We start from the raw sequence: 15,784 nt of genomic DNA, 5'->3' as shown, positions 1-15,784 counted from the left end.
TGGAGGGGTACACCTCCCTCTCCCACCCCCACTGTCTCTAATCCCTCCACCCATTCAATTCCCCATGCCCTCTGTTGTCTATTTCTTCTAACCATGAGTGATGCTCAAGGCTGATTTTCTGAGATGGTCAAAGTCAAGCAACTGGGCTACCTTTGTTCTCCTTTGGTCCCTCTGGCCACACTTCCTTTTGTGGAGGAATTTGGGGAGGGGCCCAGCAAGGGGATTGAAACAACCCCACACCTAAGATCTGGCCTGGCTCCACAATGGAGAGGGGAGCTCTGTACTTAGAGGAACTTGGTAAGGCATTAGTATAATTCCTCTTCCCCTTGCCAAACTTCCCCCCCAACCTGAAGTATCTCCCACCAAGGTTTCAGGATACCTGGAATTTCCAGGAGGAAGTAGTGTCATTCCTTCTGATTGAGGGGCTGATCTCTGGAAGATCCTGTTCAGATACAAATGTGTCATGAAACAGAAAAAAGCCTTGGAGTTAGAGATAGAAGGCTTAGGTGCCAGGCCGGTGGAGAGAGAGGGATAGAAAACTGAGCCACAAAGCACTCAAGATAGACTGGGTCTTGGGTAATTTTGCCTAAGGCCTAAATGAAGCCAATTTCTCACCATCCCAGCCCACACAGACTTATTCCACACTGTATTCTCCAATCACCCTTTCGTATCCCTCCCTTCACCCCAAATCCTAACCCAGATCCCACTTAAGCAGAGAAAACTTTTAGGAATCTTGTAGTGTGATCTTGGGTAGAAATAAGCGGAATGTAACCAGCCAGAGGTAAGTCAATAATGCTAATCTTTTATTTGTGCATATGATACAATGATGCTTTCTGTTTTTATGAGATGATTGCGATAGTAATTCATATTTGTCTGGGGCTGAATCATCGACAAAGCGAGTACTTTTACGCACATGACCTCATCCGCACCTCCATCGTGTCGGCAGAGTGTGTCTTTGTGTTGTTGGCGTTTATACAGTTTTACAGATGAGGACACCGAGGCCCTGAGTGGCCCGAGTTCACAATGGACAAGTAAAAGAGCTTGGATCTGGGGTTTGCGTCAAGGGTTCAAATTCCGAGAGCTTCCTCAGACGGTCTACTTTGGGGATCTGTTCTATTGGTCTTTTCATATTCATGGGCCTTACTGTCTCGTCAAGGGCAAGCTTCACAAATGAAAGCTGTCAGGAGTTCAACAAAGCTTAACTCCAAACAAACCAGACGATGTCCAGGCTGTGGGGCCTTAGAGAAGATTTCACGCGACCTCTATTGGGTGAGTGCCTGGTGTTGAATGGAAGATGTAATGTAAGCAAGTGTAGGAAAAGGAAATGGAAATAGAAAAAAGCCAAAAAGATAATCTCCTATCCACTTAACCAACCACAAACATCGCTGGGCACAGAGGGAGGTTCTAGACACATGACACTGGGCTTGCGCCCTTGAGAAACTTCCATTTTGGCTGGGGACATCTGAGATCTAGGGCTGCCCTCGGCTTGGAAGCACGTTCCTATTCTGAGATCAGCAAGTTTCCTCTCTTCCTGATTTTGTCCCAGAGAGTGTGGAGGTGGGAATTTTGTGAAGAGGATCTTGCCTGAGAACGGCTGTGGAGTGGTTACGTTCTGTGAGTGGTAAGAGGTCTGTGCCCAGGGCACCTGTTTTCAACTGGAGGGGGAGGGATAGACCCACAAAGGTCCAGTTGAGGTTGAATAGTGGTTTCAGCAGGTGGAGGGAGGTGAAAGCAGAAAGTTGTGGCCAATGAAGTGTATGATCAGAGAATGTGGAGTGTGGACACCTGTGTGAGCTCTCTGGCTGCTCCTTTCAGCAGTCTCACCCACAGCTCCCTTTCTGATAGGATGCCCCTCTATCTTTCCATTCATACCCTTCTTTCTCTGTGCCTCTTCCCTTGGATTCCCAAGGAGCTAGATTAGGAGAAGACTCTTAAAGATGACCCTGGGATGCCAAAGCATCACTAGAAATGTAAAGAGACAGACATGATTGTATTTAATGAAGTGCTTCCAGGGATATGGCTGCATGTGTTGAAAAAAATACTTAGATAAGCATCTTGGGATGTGAAGGAATGAGATGAGATGAGGTGACAGTGGAGCGAGCCTCTCAAAGGGCATGCTCTGTAGTGATAGAAGGCCCCTAAACCTGCCTTCTAAGAAGAGTGGGCTCAAAACTCATGGTACTTTAGTTTGGCCAAGCGGGTTTGTGAGCTGCCCTTCTGATCCCTGGGCTTAGCTTGCCCTCTGAATAAAAGTTGAACAAAATTTTTATAATATCAGTTTGAAGGAGTTCCAAATGATTAGCCTGACTGGAATGCCATAGGCTTAGCTCCAACCTCACAACTATCTCATTGTCTCCTTCCTTTCACTATTTCTTACCATTATGGTGAGTGATGGTCCCACCTGTTGGTGAGAAAGTCCATGAAAGCTTTATCCCTTCACTGATGCATCACCCAGCCCTCTCCAGCAGGTGCTACTGGCCTAATTCTTAAACTAGACGCTCATTCTTCCTCAGCCAGGTCAAACTCCTCCAAGGCTGGCCACCCAATGGCAAATAGATCATTGAAATTGCAGCTGGAACTAAAGGGGGAAATGCATTACAAGCTCTCTCAGCTCCAGCTGAGGGGGGTATTAGTAGATGCTTTATTCCACAAGCATATATTGAGTACCTACTATTTACAAAGCCCACTCAAGGGACTGTGGAAGACTCTGGAATTCCCATTTTCAAGGAGTTGCAGTCAAATGTTCCTAACTGGAGTGCACATCAGAATTGCGTGGGAAGCTTTTCCAAAGGCCCCACTCCAGAGCTGAATCAGGTTCACAGATTGGGCCCAGGTCTGTGCGGTATGGCAAAGTTTAGAGTATGGCTTGTATCTATGCCCTTGGATGTGAAGCTATGGAATAGTGTAAGAGGCAGGCATGTGTACCACTAACTAAAAAGCAAGGTCAAGTCTAACCATTGCGACAGAGAGGGATAAGCAATGTGCTCTGAGAGTGTCGACAAGGGAAGAAAGATTACTATCTGTAAAGAAGCAGCCTGGGGCAAGGACGATAGAATATGTCCCACAGCGTGGCTCCCTGGATAGCTTAAATCAGAAGAATGACAACAGGTGCCATTCTTTGCTCCCACTCAGTCCACAGAGATAGAACACCGGGGCCCATGCTGGGCAGGGTGCAGGACTGCCCTCAGGCAGTTTGCAGTTTGACAGGGCAGGGAGATAAGACATGCACGTGTATAACTAGGACACAGGGCAGAGAGTGACAAATATTATTTTAGAGGCAATAAGCTGAATGCCACAGCAACCCAGAAAGTGCTCTTCTGCTTTACAGATTGGGAAGGGCTTCCTGAAGGAGCTGGCCTTTCAGCTAGGGCTTGTGGGTCAGGGAGTAGAAGGACAAGTGTTCCAGGCCCAGGTGACAACATGACAAAGGCAGAGGAGACTGGGGAGACGGGTGTCAGGAAAAATGCCAATGGTCTTTTTTGGTTGGATCCCAAGCTGCTTGGAGGTGGGGGCTTTGGGTGGGATAAGAATGGAAGTGATTTGGCACCAAATTGTAGGACCCTTGAAAGACTTGCTAAGATGCTTGGGCTTCATTTGTATGTAATGCAGAGCCACTAAGTGTTTTGAATTAACCTTGTGTCAACGCAGGGGACAGCTTGGTGGGGAAAGAGATGAGCAGCAGGAAGATGCCGAGGAAGTGAAGCCATTTGGGGATGAAGCATGCACACACAATGGCGAGAGCAACTCTGAGAGACACTGGGAAGGCAGAGTCAATAGGACTTGGCCATGAGAGTGGAGGGAAAGGAAATGCAGGGCTCAAAAATGACTCAGGTTTGGAGGGTGGGTGACAGGGGGGAATCTGGTGCCATCAGCCAAGCAGGGGAGAACATTGTAGGCGGAAAGTGATGACTCCAAAGTGTCAGCTCAATGTCCACCTGAGAGGATGAGGTGTCGGAGGAATCTTTGCCCCGGATGCCTTTGCTGAGGTGGGTGTTTGCTTATCTGTGCCTTCAGAGCTGGACTATTGGCACTTGGAAGGTAGCAACTGTATCTTGTTCATCTTTATTTCCTCCAGATAAATGCTTCATGTAGAAGGTGGTACTTTTGCATTCATTCCTTCAATAAAAGACTTATGGACTAAATATGCAAGAGCCAGTTCATGTGCTAGAATCTGGAACTATGATAAAGAACACTTCTCTAGTCCACTTGTGAGTGTTTAGGACCCAGATTTCATTCTGACTATGCTTATTTGAGGATGTGGTTACTTTTATCCTGCAGAGAGTCTCATCTAGCAGTCACTGAGGAACACAGAGCCAACTCCCTCCAAAAATCAGTGTGGACAACCCTACAGTCAGGAAAGGGAGAGACCATCTTTCCAGCAGCGTGCATCTGCGCAATTATCACACACATTGAGTTTCAGCCTCTCTTAAAGTCTTGAAGGATGCTCTTTTCTGGGAATCCTTTCATGTTGTAGAACCTTCTGAACTAAGCAATGATACGAAATCCATGTCTGAATTAATGAATCAATGAAGGAATGAATGATGAACTCAGTATCCCAGAAACGTTTTCTGGACGGCAATATAAAATTTCTAGGTGGGGAGCCTCTTTTCCACAGAAGAGGGTAGGACTTGCCAGTGTAATGTAGTTCTTTCATCCCCATCTGTGTAGCTGTAGCATCCCCAAAGTTGTGCCATCTGTGATGCTCCTTCCTGCCCTACTCTTCCTTGCTCCCACACCAGCTCCTCTGGACAATCCTCCACCTCCACCTCCTACCACCAAACTCCCTTTCAGTAGAAGGAGGCGCCCTCATAGGTGAAGGCACCTGGTGAGTGAGGTAAGGGGGGAAGGTTGGGAGCCTGTTGTCGGCAAAGCCAGAAGTGCCGGAGCAGACTTTTGAGGTGCCTGCGGAACTTGACCCCGACAAAGACATAGAGCACTGGGTTGAAGCAGCAGTGGGAGAAGGCAACATTGCGGCAGATGAGCAAGGCATAATCCAATTGCTGGCTGACCTCGCAGCTCTGGATGACTTCAAGTTTCAATAGTGTCTGCAGAAACAGGATCAGGTTGTAGGGAGCCCAGCTGAGGAAGTATGCTGCCACAATGGTGAAGATGAGCCTGACTGTCCGGTGGTGCCGTTTGGACCGTGAGCGGAACAGGGTCCTAAGAATCTCCACATTGCAGAATAGGATAGTCCCCACAGAGAGCAGGAAGAAGACATTGTGCTGGTAGACCGAAGCTAGAAACCATGTGCGTCCTGAATAATCACAACCCGAAGGAAACACCTTGTGGAAGATGGCATCGGGGATGGAGGACAGGATGCTGGCCACCCACACGGCTGTGGTCACCAGCACGCGGCATCGGAGGGTGTGGACACGCAGGGATGAGAGAGGGCTCACTACAGACAGGTAGCGGTGGATGGTCATGATGGTCAGGAAGAAAATGCTGCTGTAGAGGCTGATGGAGAAGACCATGTTGAGGAGCTTGCAGAGGAAGTCTCCCAGCACCCAGCCCCAGTGGTATCCCAGGATCCACACGGGCAACAAGCAGGAGAACACCAGGTCTGAGAGGCACAGGTTGAGGATGAAGACGTTGGTGAGGGACTCCAGGCTCTCATACTTCACCAGGACCCACAACACCAGGCTGTTGCCCACCAAGCTGAGGAGAAACACCAGGAAGTACAAGATGGTGGTGCTGAAGGCGGCAAAGGTGAAGGTCTTGCTCTCACACAGAAAGCTCTCAGGATCGTAATCAAAAGGGGTGGTGGACTCTGGGAGGCCTGAGGGCTCCATCTAGACGTTGAGAGCATCTGAAACGGTAGAGATATGGAGTTTAAAGCCATGTGGGTAGGCTAGAGATCAGTAGGACTTATATTACCAAAAAGTGTGGTTCATGGACTAGCTACTAGTTGGTGAACTATTTGTAACAAGATCAGGAACTTTCACCAGAAAATGAAGTCACTCAGCATACTGCTTAGTTTGGTTAGTATTTTTTCTTAGCAAGACTTTCTGGATGAAGGAAGCAGTTCAGTAATTTACATCATGTCACAAGCCCCTTTTCTCCTGGAAGAATGGCATTTGAGTAGCACTAGGCTAGACCAGTCTCCCAGTAGGTGTAGGAAAAAGAGCAGTGGAACTGGATTCGAAGAACTGAGATCAAATTTGGGGCCCATTACTGTGTTCCTGGGCAAGCTATTTAACTTCTCTGAACTTCAGGCCCTCATCTATAAAATAGTGCTAATGATCCCAGAGTCATTCCTTCATTTGTTCAACAAATATCTAGTGAGCATTTACTATGCCTGCCTGCCTCCTTCCCTCCGTCTCTCCCTCTGTCCTTTCCTCCCTGTCTTCCTCTGCTCCCTCCCTTCCTTCCTTCCATAGAGGATAGAAATCCTGATGGCAGGATTGTTTCAGGAAATTCACTATCTCTTGAAAATAGAGGACACAAATGGAGCAAACATCTCTCATATAAACTCAAGTATGAAATAATCTCAAGACTACAATGAACATTGAGACTCTGGGAGACCAAATCCTCACTAACACAGAGGATTAACTCTCAGAGCAGAAGGCTTTATCATTTGGGAGTTTGGTTTACAGACTATCTTATAGATGCCAGCAAGTGGAAACAATCTAAGTGTCCAACAGGAGGGGAGTAGCCAAGCAAACAACATTGAGTCAAATTGACTCAATCCTCTTGTTAGTGAGGTTTTAGAAACAGTGAGACTAGAAGGCCAAGGAGAGAAAAGGGAGAGAAAGCTGGAATTTTTATTGAGAGAGGTAAATTAAACTGCTGGGCCCAGAGTTCTCATCACGTCCTATGTGCCAGGCACTGTGCTAACACATTATACTCCCCTGCTCCTTTAATCCCACAACTATCTGTAAGGCATGACCACCTCCATTTTACAGAAGAGGAAACTGAAGCTTAGCCTGTTAAGACAACCTTCTCAATGTTATAAAGCCAGTAAACAGGAAGGAGAGCCAAGACTGGAACCCAGGATCAATGGCCTTGTATTTTTGAGGAAGAAATTGGAGAAATAACCTGAGTTTCCCATTTACTTAGCTTTGGATAGGAGGAATAATAGTGGGTCTCAAAATGTATCCCATTTTAGATAGTTAAGTCAATTTGTGTCTCCAAACACCAAAGTGAAGATAGTTGAAAATGTTACATATAGTTTGTTTTCTTTTGCATTCTTCTGATTCCTAGAGAGGAAGATATGTTGTTCTGTATGTTTACTGTCTACTTTTATTTCTCATTTTAAAAGTGTTTATGGATTTTGTTTGTTTATCTACTTGAAATAATAATGGTATTCTTATGGACTTTTTTTCTTCTCCCCAAAGCCCCTCAGTACATAGTTGTATATTCTAGTTGTGAGTGCCTCTGGCTGTGCTATGTAGGATGCTCCCTAAACATGGCCTGACGAGTGGTGCCGTGTCTGCACCCAGGATCCGAACCGGCGAAACCCTGGGCCATTGAAGCAGAGTACGCGGACTTAACCACTTGGCTATGGGGCCAGCCCACCTTAGGGATTTTTAAGAGCATGTTACTTAGTCTTGTCAACCCATTGTGCCTTTTAACCTTTCAATTGTGTCTATGGTCTTTTAATTTTTTTTGATATTTAGAACTTGTGTATTTTTGTTTTAAAGAGGAGATTATCTGACTCAATACAACAGCCCTTAGTGATCACTGTCATATGCTGGGCACTATGACAGATGCTGGATTCTAGGTTATAAACATGAGTAAGAAATAGTCTCTATCTACAAGAAGCTTATAGTTTACAATGAAATCAGAAATCACACAAATACCTGGGATTTCCTGTAGTGTGACAAGTTGGAAGTAGAGTTATTTTGGGACAGGGGACTTGTAAGCACCCTTCATATCATACAGGTGACCCCAAGTCTACTGCACAACTCTTGTTTTCCCCTGACCCAGGACCAATACAGGCCAACTCATCTTCCTAACATCAGCATCCCAGCTTCATGGCTGGAAATTTCTCAAAATCAAATGGCTGCTCCTGAGAAAAAAGATCTCTTCTCCTGTTTTTATTTTAATTTACTAAAAACAAGTAACTCTCAGTGTTTTAACATCTCTCATGAATATAGAATAAAGCAAGAGAGAGATGGGCTGCCTTCCTTGGATGATGATCTGTGTTGCCTGCATCACCATGGTAGAATAATCACACATCTCAACTCTCAGTGGAATTCACATGCTTTCCCTCAACTCAGAATAAAAGAAGTCCTCTGGCTGGTCTGGAGTGACAGGCAATCAGTGGCCAATCTAGTTAACTTCTGCTTCTCCCACATTTCCAGATTTTCCTGAGGTGTGGTCCTGAATAATGCAGTTTGAATGGGTTGGTAGAAGAACTTTTCAGTTCGTGTTCTGCCAGGTTATCCAGTATTGATTTATTTATTGTATAGAAGATAAATAACTGGGTTCCACTTTCCCTAATGGCTGAGTAAGCTCAGAGGCAACCAACCCTTCTACAGATAAGAACTATCAACCCTGGAACAAAACCAAAAATCTTCCTGAGGGCACTGTTGAGCTACCAAAAGACAGCGACTACTGGAAGGAATTAGGCCTTTGAAAGAAAAGAACAGCTGCATGGCACTGGGTGAAATTCCCATTTTGATGGCTTTGGCCTAAGGCATGACCTGGTTATGAGTGGCAGCTAAAACTCTAGTAGAAAATCCACAATTTCTTGGTCTTGAAAAACCAGAGGGCTGAATTTAGGGCAGCTACAGCCACTGGAGTGTGAGTGGAAAATCACAGATAGGAAAGTGCTACAGACCCAAATATTGTACATAAACTCTGCCCAAATGTTTGACTGACCTCTGAACCATGAATGCACCAGTGAAAGCTAAAAGAGCTGAACTGAGATTTGAGCTGCCACCCAGCTCAGGGGAGACAGAGTTTAGAGTTTGAGCCAGCCAAGTTAATTGTCTGCTAAAACAAACAAACAATATATAGCTAATCCATACTTTTCAGAAGAATGAAACAGAATCCAGTCTCCACAACACAATATTTACAATATTCAGGATACCATACAAAATTTCTCAGCATATGAAGAAATAGGAAAACATGGCCCACACTCAAAAGAAAAGGCAATTGAGAAACTGACTCTGAGATGAACTAGATGTTAGAATTTGCAAATAAAGGTGAAAATGCAACTATTATAACAATGCTCAAGGGAATGAAGGGATATATTCATAATGAACGAAAAGATAAGAAATCTCAGCACAGAAAGACAAATTATATAAAAGACCCAAAAGAAATTAGAAATCAATAACAATAAGATACAAGAAAAGCCTCAATAATTTGGAAGTAAAACGGCATGCTTCTAAAGAATCTGTGAATCAAAGAAGAAATCATAATGCAAATGGTAAAATATTTTGGACTGAATAATGATGAAATTAGCGTATATCAAAATTCATGGGATGCAACTAAATCAGTGTTTAGAGAGGAATTTATAGCTTTAATAGCTCATATTAGAAAGAAGAAAGGTCTAAAATCAATGATCTTAAATCAGTGACTCAGAAACTAGAAACAGAGGAGCAAATTAAACTCAAAGTAAGTAGAAGGAGGGAAATAATAAAGATAAAAGAAGAAAAAAAGAAATAGAAAATAAGAAAATGTACAAAACCCAAACTAGTCCTTTGAAAAAAATTTTTTTAAAGGTAATAAAACACTAGCCAGATTGGTTGAGAACAAAAAGAGAGAGAACACAAATTGTCCATGGCAGGTATGAAAGAATGGTTATTGCTACAGATCTTATGGACTCTAAAAGAATAAGAAAGAAATATTATGATCAATTTTCTATTAATAAATTCAAGAAGTTAAATGAAATGGACAAATTTCTTTAAAAATTCAGCCTACCAAGACTGACATGAAATGATATGGCAAATCTGAATAGCTCTACCTCTATTATGGAAATTTAGTTAAGTATAAAAAATATCCTACAAGAGAAAACTCCAGAACTAGATGATTTTTCTAGTGCATTCTGTCAAACATTTAATGAATAAATAACACCAATCTTATGCAAACTATCTGAAACAGGATGAAACACTCTCTCAGATGTTTAATAGGCCAGCATAACCCTGATGCCAAAATCAGACAAAAACATTACAATAAAAGAAAACTACAGACCAATATCCCTCGTGAATGTAGACACAAAAATCCTTAACCAAATATTAGCAAATCAAATCCAGCAATATATTTAAAAAGCATATACATCATGCCCAGTGGTGTTTATCTCCAAAATATGAAGTTGGTTTAATATTTGAAAATCAATCAATTTAAGTCATCCTATTGAGACAAAAGCTATAGGATCCTTTTTGATAAATGCAGAAAAGCATTTGACAAAACTCAACACCCATTCATGACATAAACTCTCAGCGAACTAGAAATAAAAGGGATATAGGAATCTACAAAAACGATTCCACTTTTCTGTTGGTTGTTCATTCATTGACTCAGAATTTCAGAGGTGTTCCTGGTCTGGGCTTAGAAGGCGTTGGGGATACAAAGGAGAAGGATGACAAATCCCAGACTGCTCTGACTTACCCTCTAGGAGTTCGGTTCTCCTTCGCCTGTCATGCTCTCCCTCCCGGTCTCTGGGGCCCGCCTCGACTCTAAGAGAGTAAATTTGGCTTTCTGGTCCTCAATATAATTTGGAATGAGAAATGCAGCTCTAAATTATCCAACCACCAATAACAACAATGCCTTACATAATGGCCTGTAACCAAATAAACCCCTCCACTTTCTTTAGCACAAGGAAAAGAAAAGCATTATATATGACAGTTTTACTCAAAGCACCATCCACGGACCAGCTTTTTAGCAATATAGATTTTTGAAATTCCCAGACCTATGGAATCAGAAGGTCTCCAGGTGGGCTCAGGAATCTGCATATTTACTTGCTGTCCAGGTGGTTCTGATAGACACCTGGAGTTTAAGAACTCCTGGTATAGGCTATTAGAATTAGAGGAAAACATATGTTTGAAATGTTTTCAAAGGAACTCACCTATATCTTCTCCTCTTTACGTGTGTCTTGAGCAGAAATGGTGCTTCTCTGTTTCATATTTTGCTCAGAGAAGCTGAAACCCCTGCCCTGCCCAGAAGGTTAGCGGAAGATGAGGGAAGACTCTTGTGTGGAATCTCAAAGAAAGGCAGGGAGTCTTTACTAATCCCTCCTCTTCCCACCACCTGGCTTTCTGGCTTGATCTGCCCCTAACCCCCTGCTCCCACCCAAGACCTCACGTTAGAATCTGGTGACATCACTGGTCACAAGAGAAGAGCTGGTTATCCAGCCTGTCTCCTCATCTGAGGCCCTGGGGTCCACCAAGGATAGATAGTAATTTTAGAGTTGGAAGAAATCTTAAAGGATAGTGCATTTTTTTAAAGTTGTATTTTTATTTTATCAAAGTTGTATTTAATTAATGTACTAGTTGTGTATGATTATTATTATTTTAAACTGAGATACAATTCATGTAACAAAATTTATTATTTATTTTAAATTGTAGAATTCCGTAGTTTTCAGCACATTCACAATATTGTACAACCATCATTACTACCCAATTCCAGAAGCTTTCCATCACCCCCAAAAGAAATCCCGTACTTGTTAGTACTCAATCTCACTCCCTACTTCCCTCCGTCTCCTGGCAACCACTAATCTACTTTCTGTCTCTATGGTTTTGCCCATTCTGGACATTTCACATAAGTGGAATCATACGATATGTGACCTTTTGTGACTGGCTTCTTTCACTTAGTATAATGTTTTGAAAGTTCATCCATGTTGTAGTGTGTATTGTTTCTTCATTCCTTTTTATGGTTGAATAATATTCCATTGCATGGATAAACCACATTTCGTCTATCTATTCCTCAATTGAAGGACATTTAGGTTATTTATACTTTTTGGTTATTATGAATAATGCTGCTCTGAACATTCAGGTACAAGTTTTTGTGCGGACATATATTTTCAGTTCTCTTGGGTATACACCCAGGAGTGGAATCGCTGGGTTGTGTGGTAATTCTATGTTTAACTTTTTGAGGAACTGCCAAGCTGTTTTCCACAGAGCTGCACCATTTTACTTTCCCACCAGTCAAGTATGAGACTTCCAGCTTCTCCACATCTTTACCAACAGTTGTTAGTAGTTAGCTGTTAGCTTTTTAAAAAAATTTTTATTTTAAATTTTAAATTAAATTTTAAAAAAATATTAAAAAATTATAAACCACTTTTTAAAAAAACGGTAACTCATTATGATTTTGATTTACACTTCCTTAGTTAGTAACAATGTTGAGTATCTTTTCACGTGTTTATTGGTCATTCGGGTATTTCTTTGGAGAAGTATCTATTCAGAACCTTTGCCTTTTTAAAATTTGGGTTCTTTGGCTTTTTACTATTAAATTGTAAGAGTGATCTATGTATTCTGGATACTAGACACTTACCAGGTATGTGATTTGCAAGTAGCTTCTCCCACTCTGTGCATTCCTTTTGAATTTCTTCATAGTGTCCTTTTACACATAATAGTTCTTAATTTTGATGAAGTCTAATCTATAATTCTTTTTTCTTTTGCTTCTTGTGACTTTGGCGTCATATTTAAGAAACCATTGCCTAACCCAAGGTCACAAAGGTTTGTATCTATGTTTCCTTCCAAGAGTGTTTTAGTTTCAGCTCTGAACTCTCAATTATATTCCACTCTTCTCCCCATCTGTTCTTAGGCTAGCCACTACACTGTTTTGACCTCTGTACAACCGGTTGTAGTAAGCTTTGAAACCAGGAAGCATGATTTTCCAACTTTGTAAATGTAGATAAAGGGAGTACTATTGACAGCGATTTTTGACAAGGTGCCAAGACCTCTAGGTAGGGAAAGAATGACCTTTTCAGCAAATGGTGCATGGTCAGCGAGATATCTACACACAAAAGACTGAATTTGGACTCCTACATCATGTGCAATTGGCTAAAATTGGCTAAAAATGGATTAAAGTCCCAACTGTAAGAGTTAAAACTATAAAACTTTTGAGTGTCAAAGGACACTATGAAGAAATTAAAAAAGAATTTTGATAGTATTTGCATTGAACCCATAGGTCAATTTGGGGAGTATTGCCATCTCAACAATATTGAGTTTTCCAATCCCTGAACACTATATGTTTCTGTTTACTTAGATTTTCTTCAGTTTTTTTCATAGTGTTTTGTGGTTTTCAGTATACAGATCTCATGCTTTCTTGCTTAAACTTATTTCTAAGTATTTTAATTTTATGCTATTATAAATGGACTTTTCTTAATTTCATTTTCAGATTATTCATTGTTAGTGTATAAAGATACAAGTGACTTTGTATTCTGCATCTTTGCTGAACTCTTTTATTAGCTTTAATAGTTTCTTTGGCCAATTTAGATTTTTCTCTCTATAAAATAATGTCATCTGCATATAGAGATAGTTTTCCTTCTTCCTTTCTAATCTAGGTGCCTTTTTTTATTGCCAAATTGCCCTGACTAACACCTTCAATACAATATTGAATAGGAGTTGTGAGAATGGACATCCTTGTCTTGTTCCTGATCATAGGGGGAAAGCTTCCAGCTTTCACCATTAAGTGTGATGTTAGCTGTGGGTTTTTACTATGCGCCTTTCATCAGATGGAAGAAGATTCCTTCTATTCCTAGTTTGTTGAATGTCTTTTATTTTCAATAATGAAAAGATATTGGATTTTGTCAAATACTTTTTCTGTATCTATTGAGTTCCATTGTATGGATGTACCACAGATTTTTTTATCCTTTCACCTATTGAAAGACATATTTGTTGCTTACATATTTTGGAAATTATGAAAAATACTTTATACACTGCCAAAGATCAGTTGACTGCATTAGTGTGGATCTATTTATGCGTTCTCTGTGCTGTTCTGTCAATCAATTTTTCTATTCATTCATCAATACCACACTGTCCTGATTACTGTTGCTTTATAGTAAGCCTTAAATTTGGGTAGTATCAGGTTCCTGACTTTGTTCTTCTTGCTCAGTATTGTCCTGACTGATCAAGGCCTTTCGCCTTTCCACATAAACTTTTGAATCAAAATGTCGATATCCACAAAGTAACTTGCTGAGATTTTGATTTGGTTTGCGTTGAATCTATAGATCAGGCTAGGAAGAACTGATATCAGTATTGAGTTTTCCTGTCCATGAACATGGACTATCTCTCCATTTATTTAGTTCTCCTTTGATTTCTTTCTTCAGAGTTTTGTAGTTTTCCTTGTATAGATCTGGTGCATATTTTGTTAGATTAATACTTAAGTATTTAAATTTTGGAGTGATAATATAAATGATATTATGTTTTTAATTTCAAATTTCACTTGGTCATTGCTGGTATATAGGAAAGCTATTGACTTTTGTATACTAATCTCGTATCCTGCAGCCTTGTGTATTGGTTATCAGTTCCAAGAGACTTTTTTCTCAATTCTGTCAGATTTTCTACATAGACAACCATGTCATCTGTGACAAAGACAGTTTATTTCTTTCTTCCCAATATGTATACATTTTATTTCCTTTTCTCATCTTATTTTATTAGCTAGAACTTTTAGTACAACATTGGAAATCAGTGATGCGCAGCGGGTAAGTTCGCACGTTCTGCTTCTCGCTGGCCTGGAGTTCACTGGTTTGGATCGCAGGTGCAGACATGGCACCACTTGGCAAAAGCTGTGGTAGGCATCCCACTTATAAGAGGAAGATGGGCATGGGTATTAGCTCAGGGCCAGGCTTCCTCAGCAAAAAAGAGGAGAACTGGCAGTAGTTAGCTCAGGGCTAATCTTCATCAAAAAAAAAAAAAAAAGAAAGAAAGAAAGTCAGTGATGAGAGGGTACATCCTTGCCTTGTTTCTGGTCTTAGCAGGAAAGAGTCTAGTTGTCTAGTTTTTCACCATTATGATGTTAGCTATAAGCTTTTTGTAGATATTATCAACTTGAGGAAGTTTCCTTCTATTCTTAGTTTACTGAGAATTTTTTTTTTTTTGTCATGAATAAGTGTTGGATTTTCTCAAATGCTTTTTCTGTATCTATTGAGATGATAATTTGGTTTTTCTTTTTTAGCCCGTTGATGTGACAGATTACATTAATTGATTTTGGATGTTGAGCCAGGCTTGCATGCCTGGGATAAGTTCCTCTTGCTGGTTGTTTATAATTTTTTGTACCTATTGTTGGATTCGATTTGCTAATATTTTGTTGAGGATTTTTGCATCTATGTTCATGAGAGACTTCGGTCTGTAGTTTTCTTTCCCTTAACGTCTTTGCCCAGTTTTGGTATTAGGGTATTGCTGGCCTCACAGAATGAGTTAGGAAGTATTTCCTCTGCTTCTACCTTCTGAAAGAGATTGTAAAGAGTTGGTATCATTTCTTCCTTAAATGTTTGGTGGAATTCACCAGCGACCCCATCTGGGTCTGGTGCTTTCTGTTTTGGAAGGTTATTACTTATTGATTCAATTTCTTTAATAGATATAGGCCTATTCACATGGTCTGTTTCTTCTTATGTGAGTTTTGACAGATTGTGGGTTTGAAGGAATTGGTCCGTTTCATTTGGGTTATCAAATTTCTGGGCATAGAGTTGTTCATAATATTCCTTTATTATCCTCTTAATGTCAATGGGGTCTGTAGTGACATCTCTTCTTTCATTTCTGGTATTAGTAATTTTTGTTTTCTCTTTTTTCTTGGTTAGCTTAGAGTCTTATTGACTTTATTGATTTTTTTTTTGTCAAAGAACCAGCTTTGATTTTGTTGACTTTCTCTACAAAAAATGGGATCATATCATGCACACTGA

General features: G+C 41.1%; 1 protein-coding gene across 2 annotated transcripts; it reads right to left on the bottom strand.

Annotated features, from left to right (window-relative positions):
* Window positions 1–782: 782 nt before the first annotated feature.
* On the bottom strand, window positions 783–11,192 carry XCR1 (X-C motif chemokine receptor 1). 2 transcript variants are annotated; one of them, XM_005600757.4, is made up of 2 exons: window positions 11,009–11,192; window positions 783–5,806 (listed from the first exon to the last, which is right to left on the bottom strand). In XM_005600757.4, exon 2 carries the CDS (start codon window positions 5,787–5,789, stop codon window positions 4,788–4,790), a length of 1,002 nt encoding a protein of 333 aa, XP_005600814.2. In that variant the 5' UTR covers window positions 5,790–5,806; window positions 11,009–11,192; the 3' UTR covers window positions 783–4,787. The 2 variants fall into 2 exon arrangements, with proteins under 2 accessions (XP_005600814.2, XP_070095003.1); XM_070238902.1 differs by lacking the exon at window positions 11,009–11,192 and adding an exon at window positions 10,552–10,626.
* Between the last annotated feature and the right edge of the window lie 4,592 nt (window positions 11,193–15,784).

The sequence above is a fragment of the Equus caballus genome, chromosome 16 (genome assembly GCF_041296265.1).
Source record: "Equus caballus isolate H_3958 breed thoroughbred chromosome 16, TB-T2T, whole genome shotgun sequence".
NCBI classification, from domain to species: domain Eukaryota; kingdom Metazoa; phylum Chordata; class Mammalia; order Perissodactyla; family Equidae; genus Equus; species Equus caballus.
Note: the sequence above shows the minus strand (reverse complement) of the source record. Positions and strands in the feature narration are given on the sequence as shown.

Bases quoted from the DNA above. Each gene is read 5' to 3' on its own strand.
- XCR1 (XM_005600757.4), bottom strand. From the start codon at position 5,789: ATGGAGCCCTCAGGCCTCCCAGAGTCCACCACCCCTTTTGATTACGAT.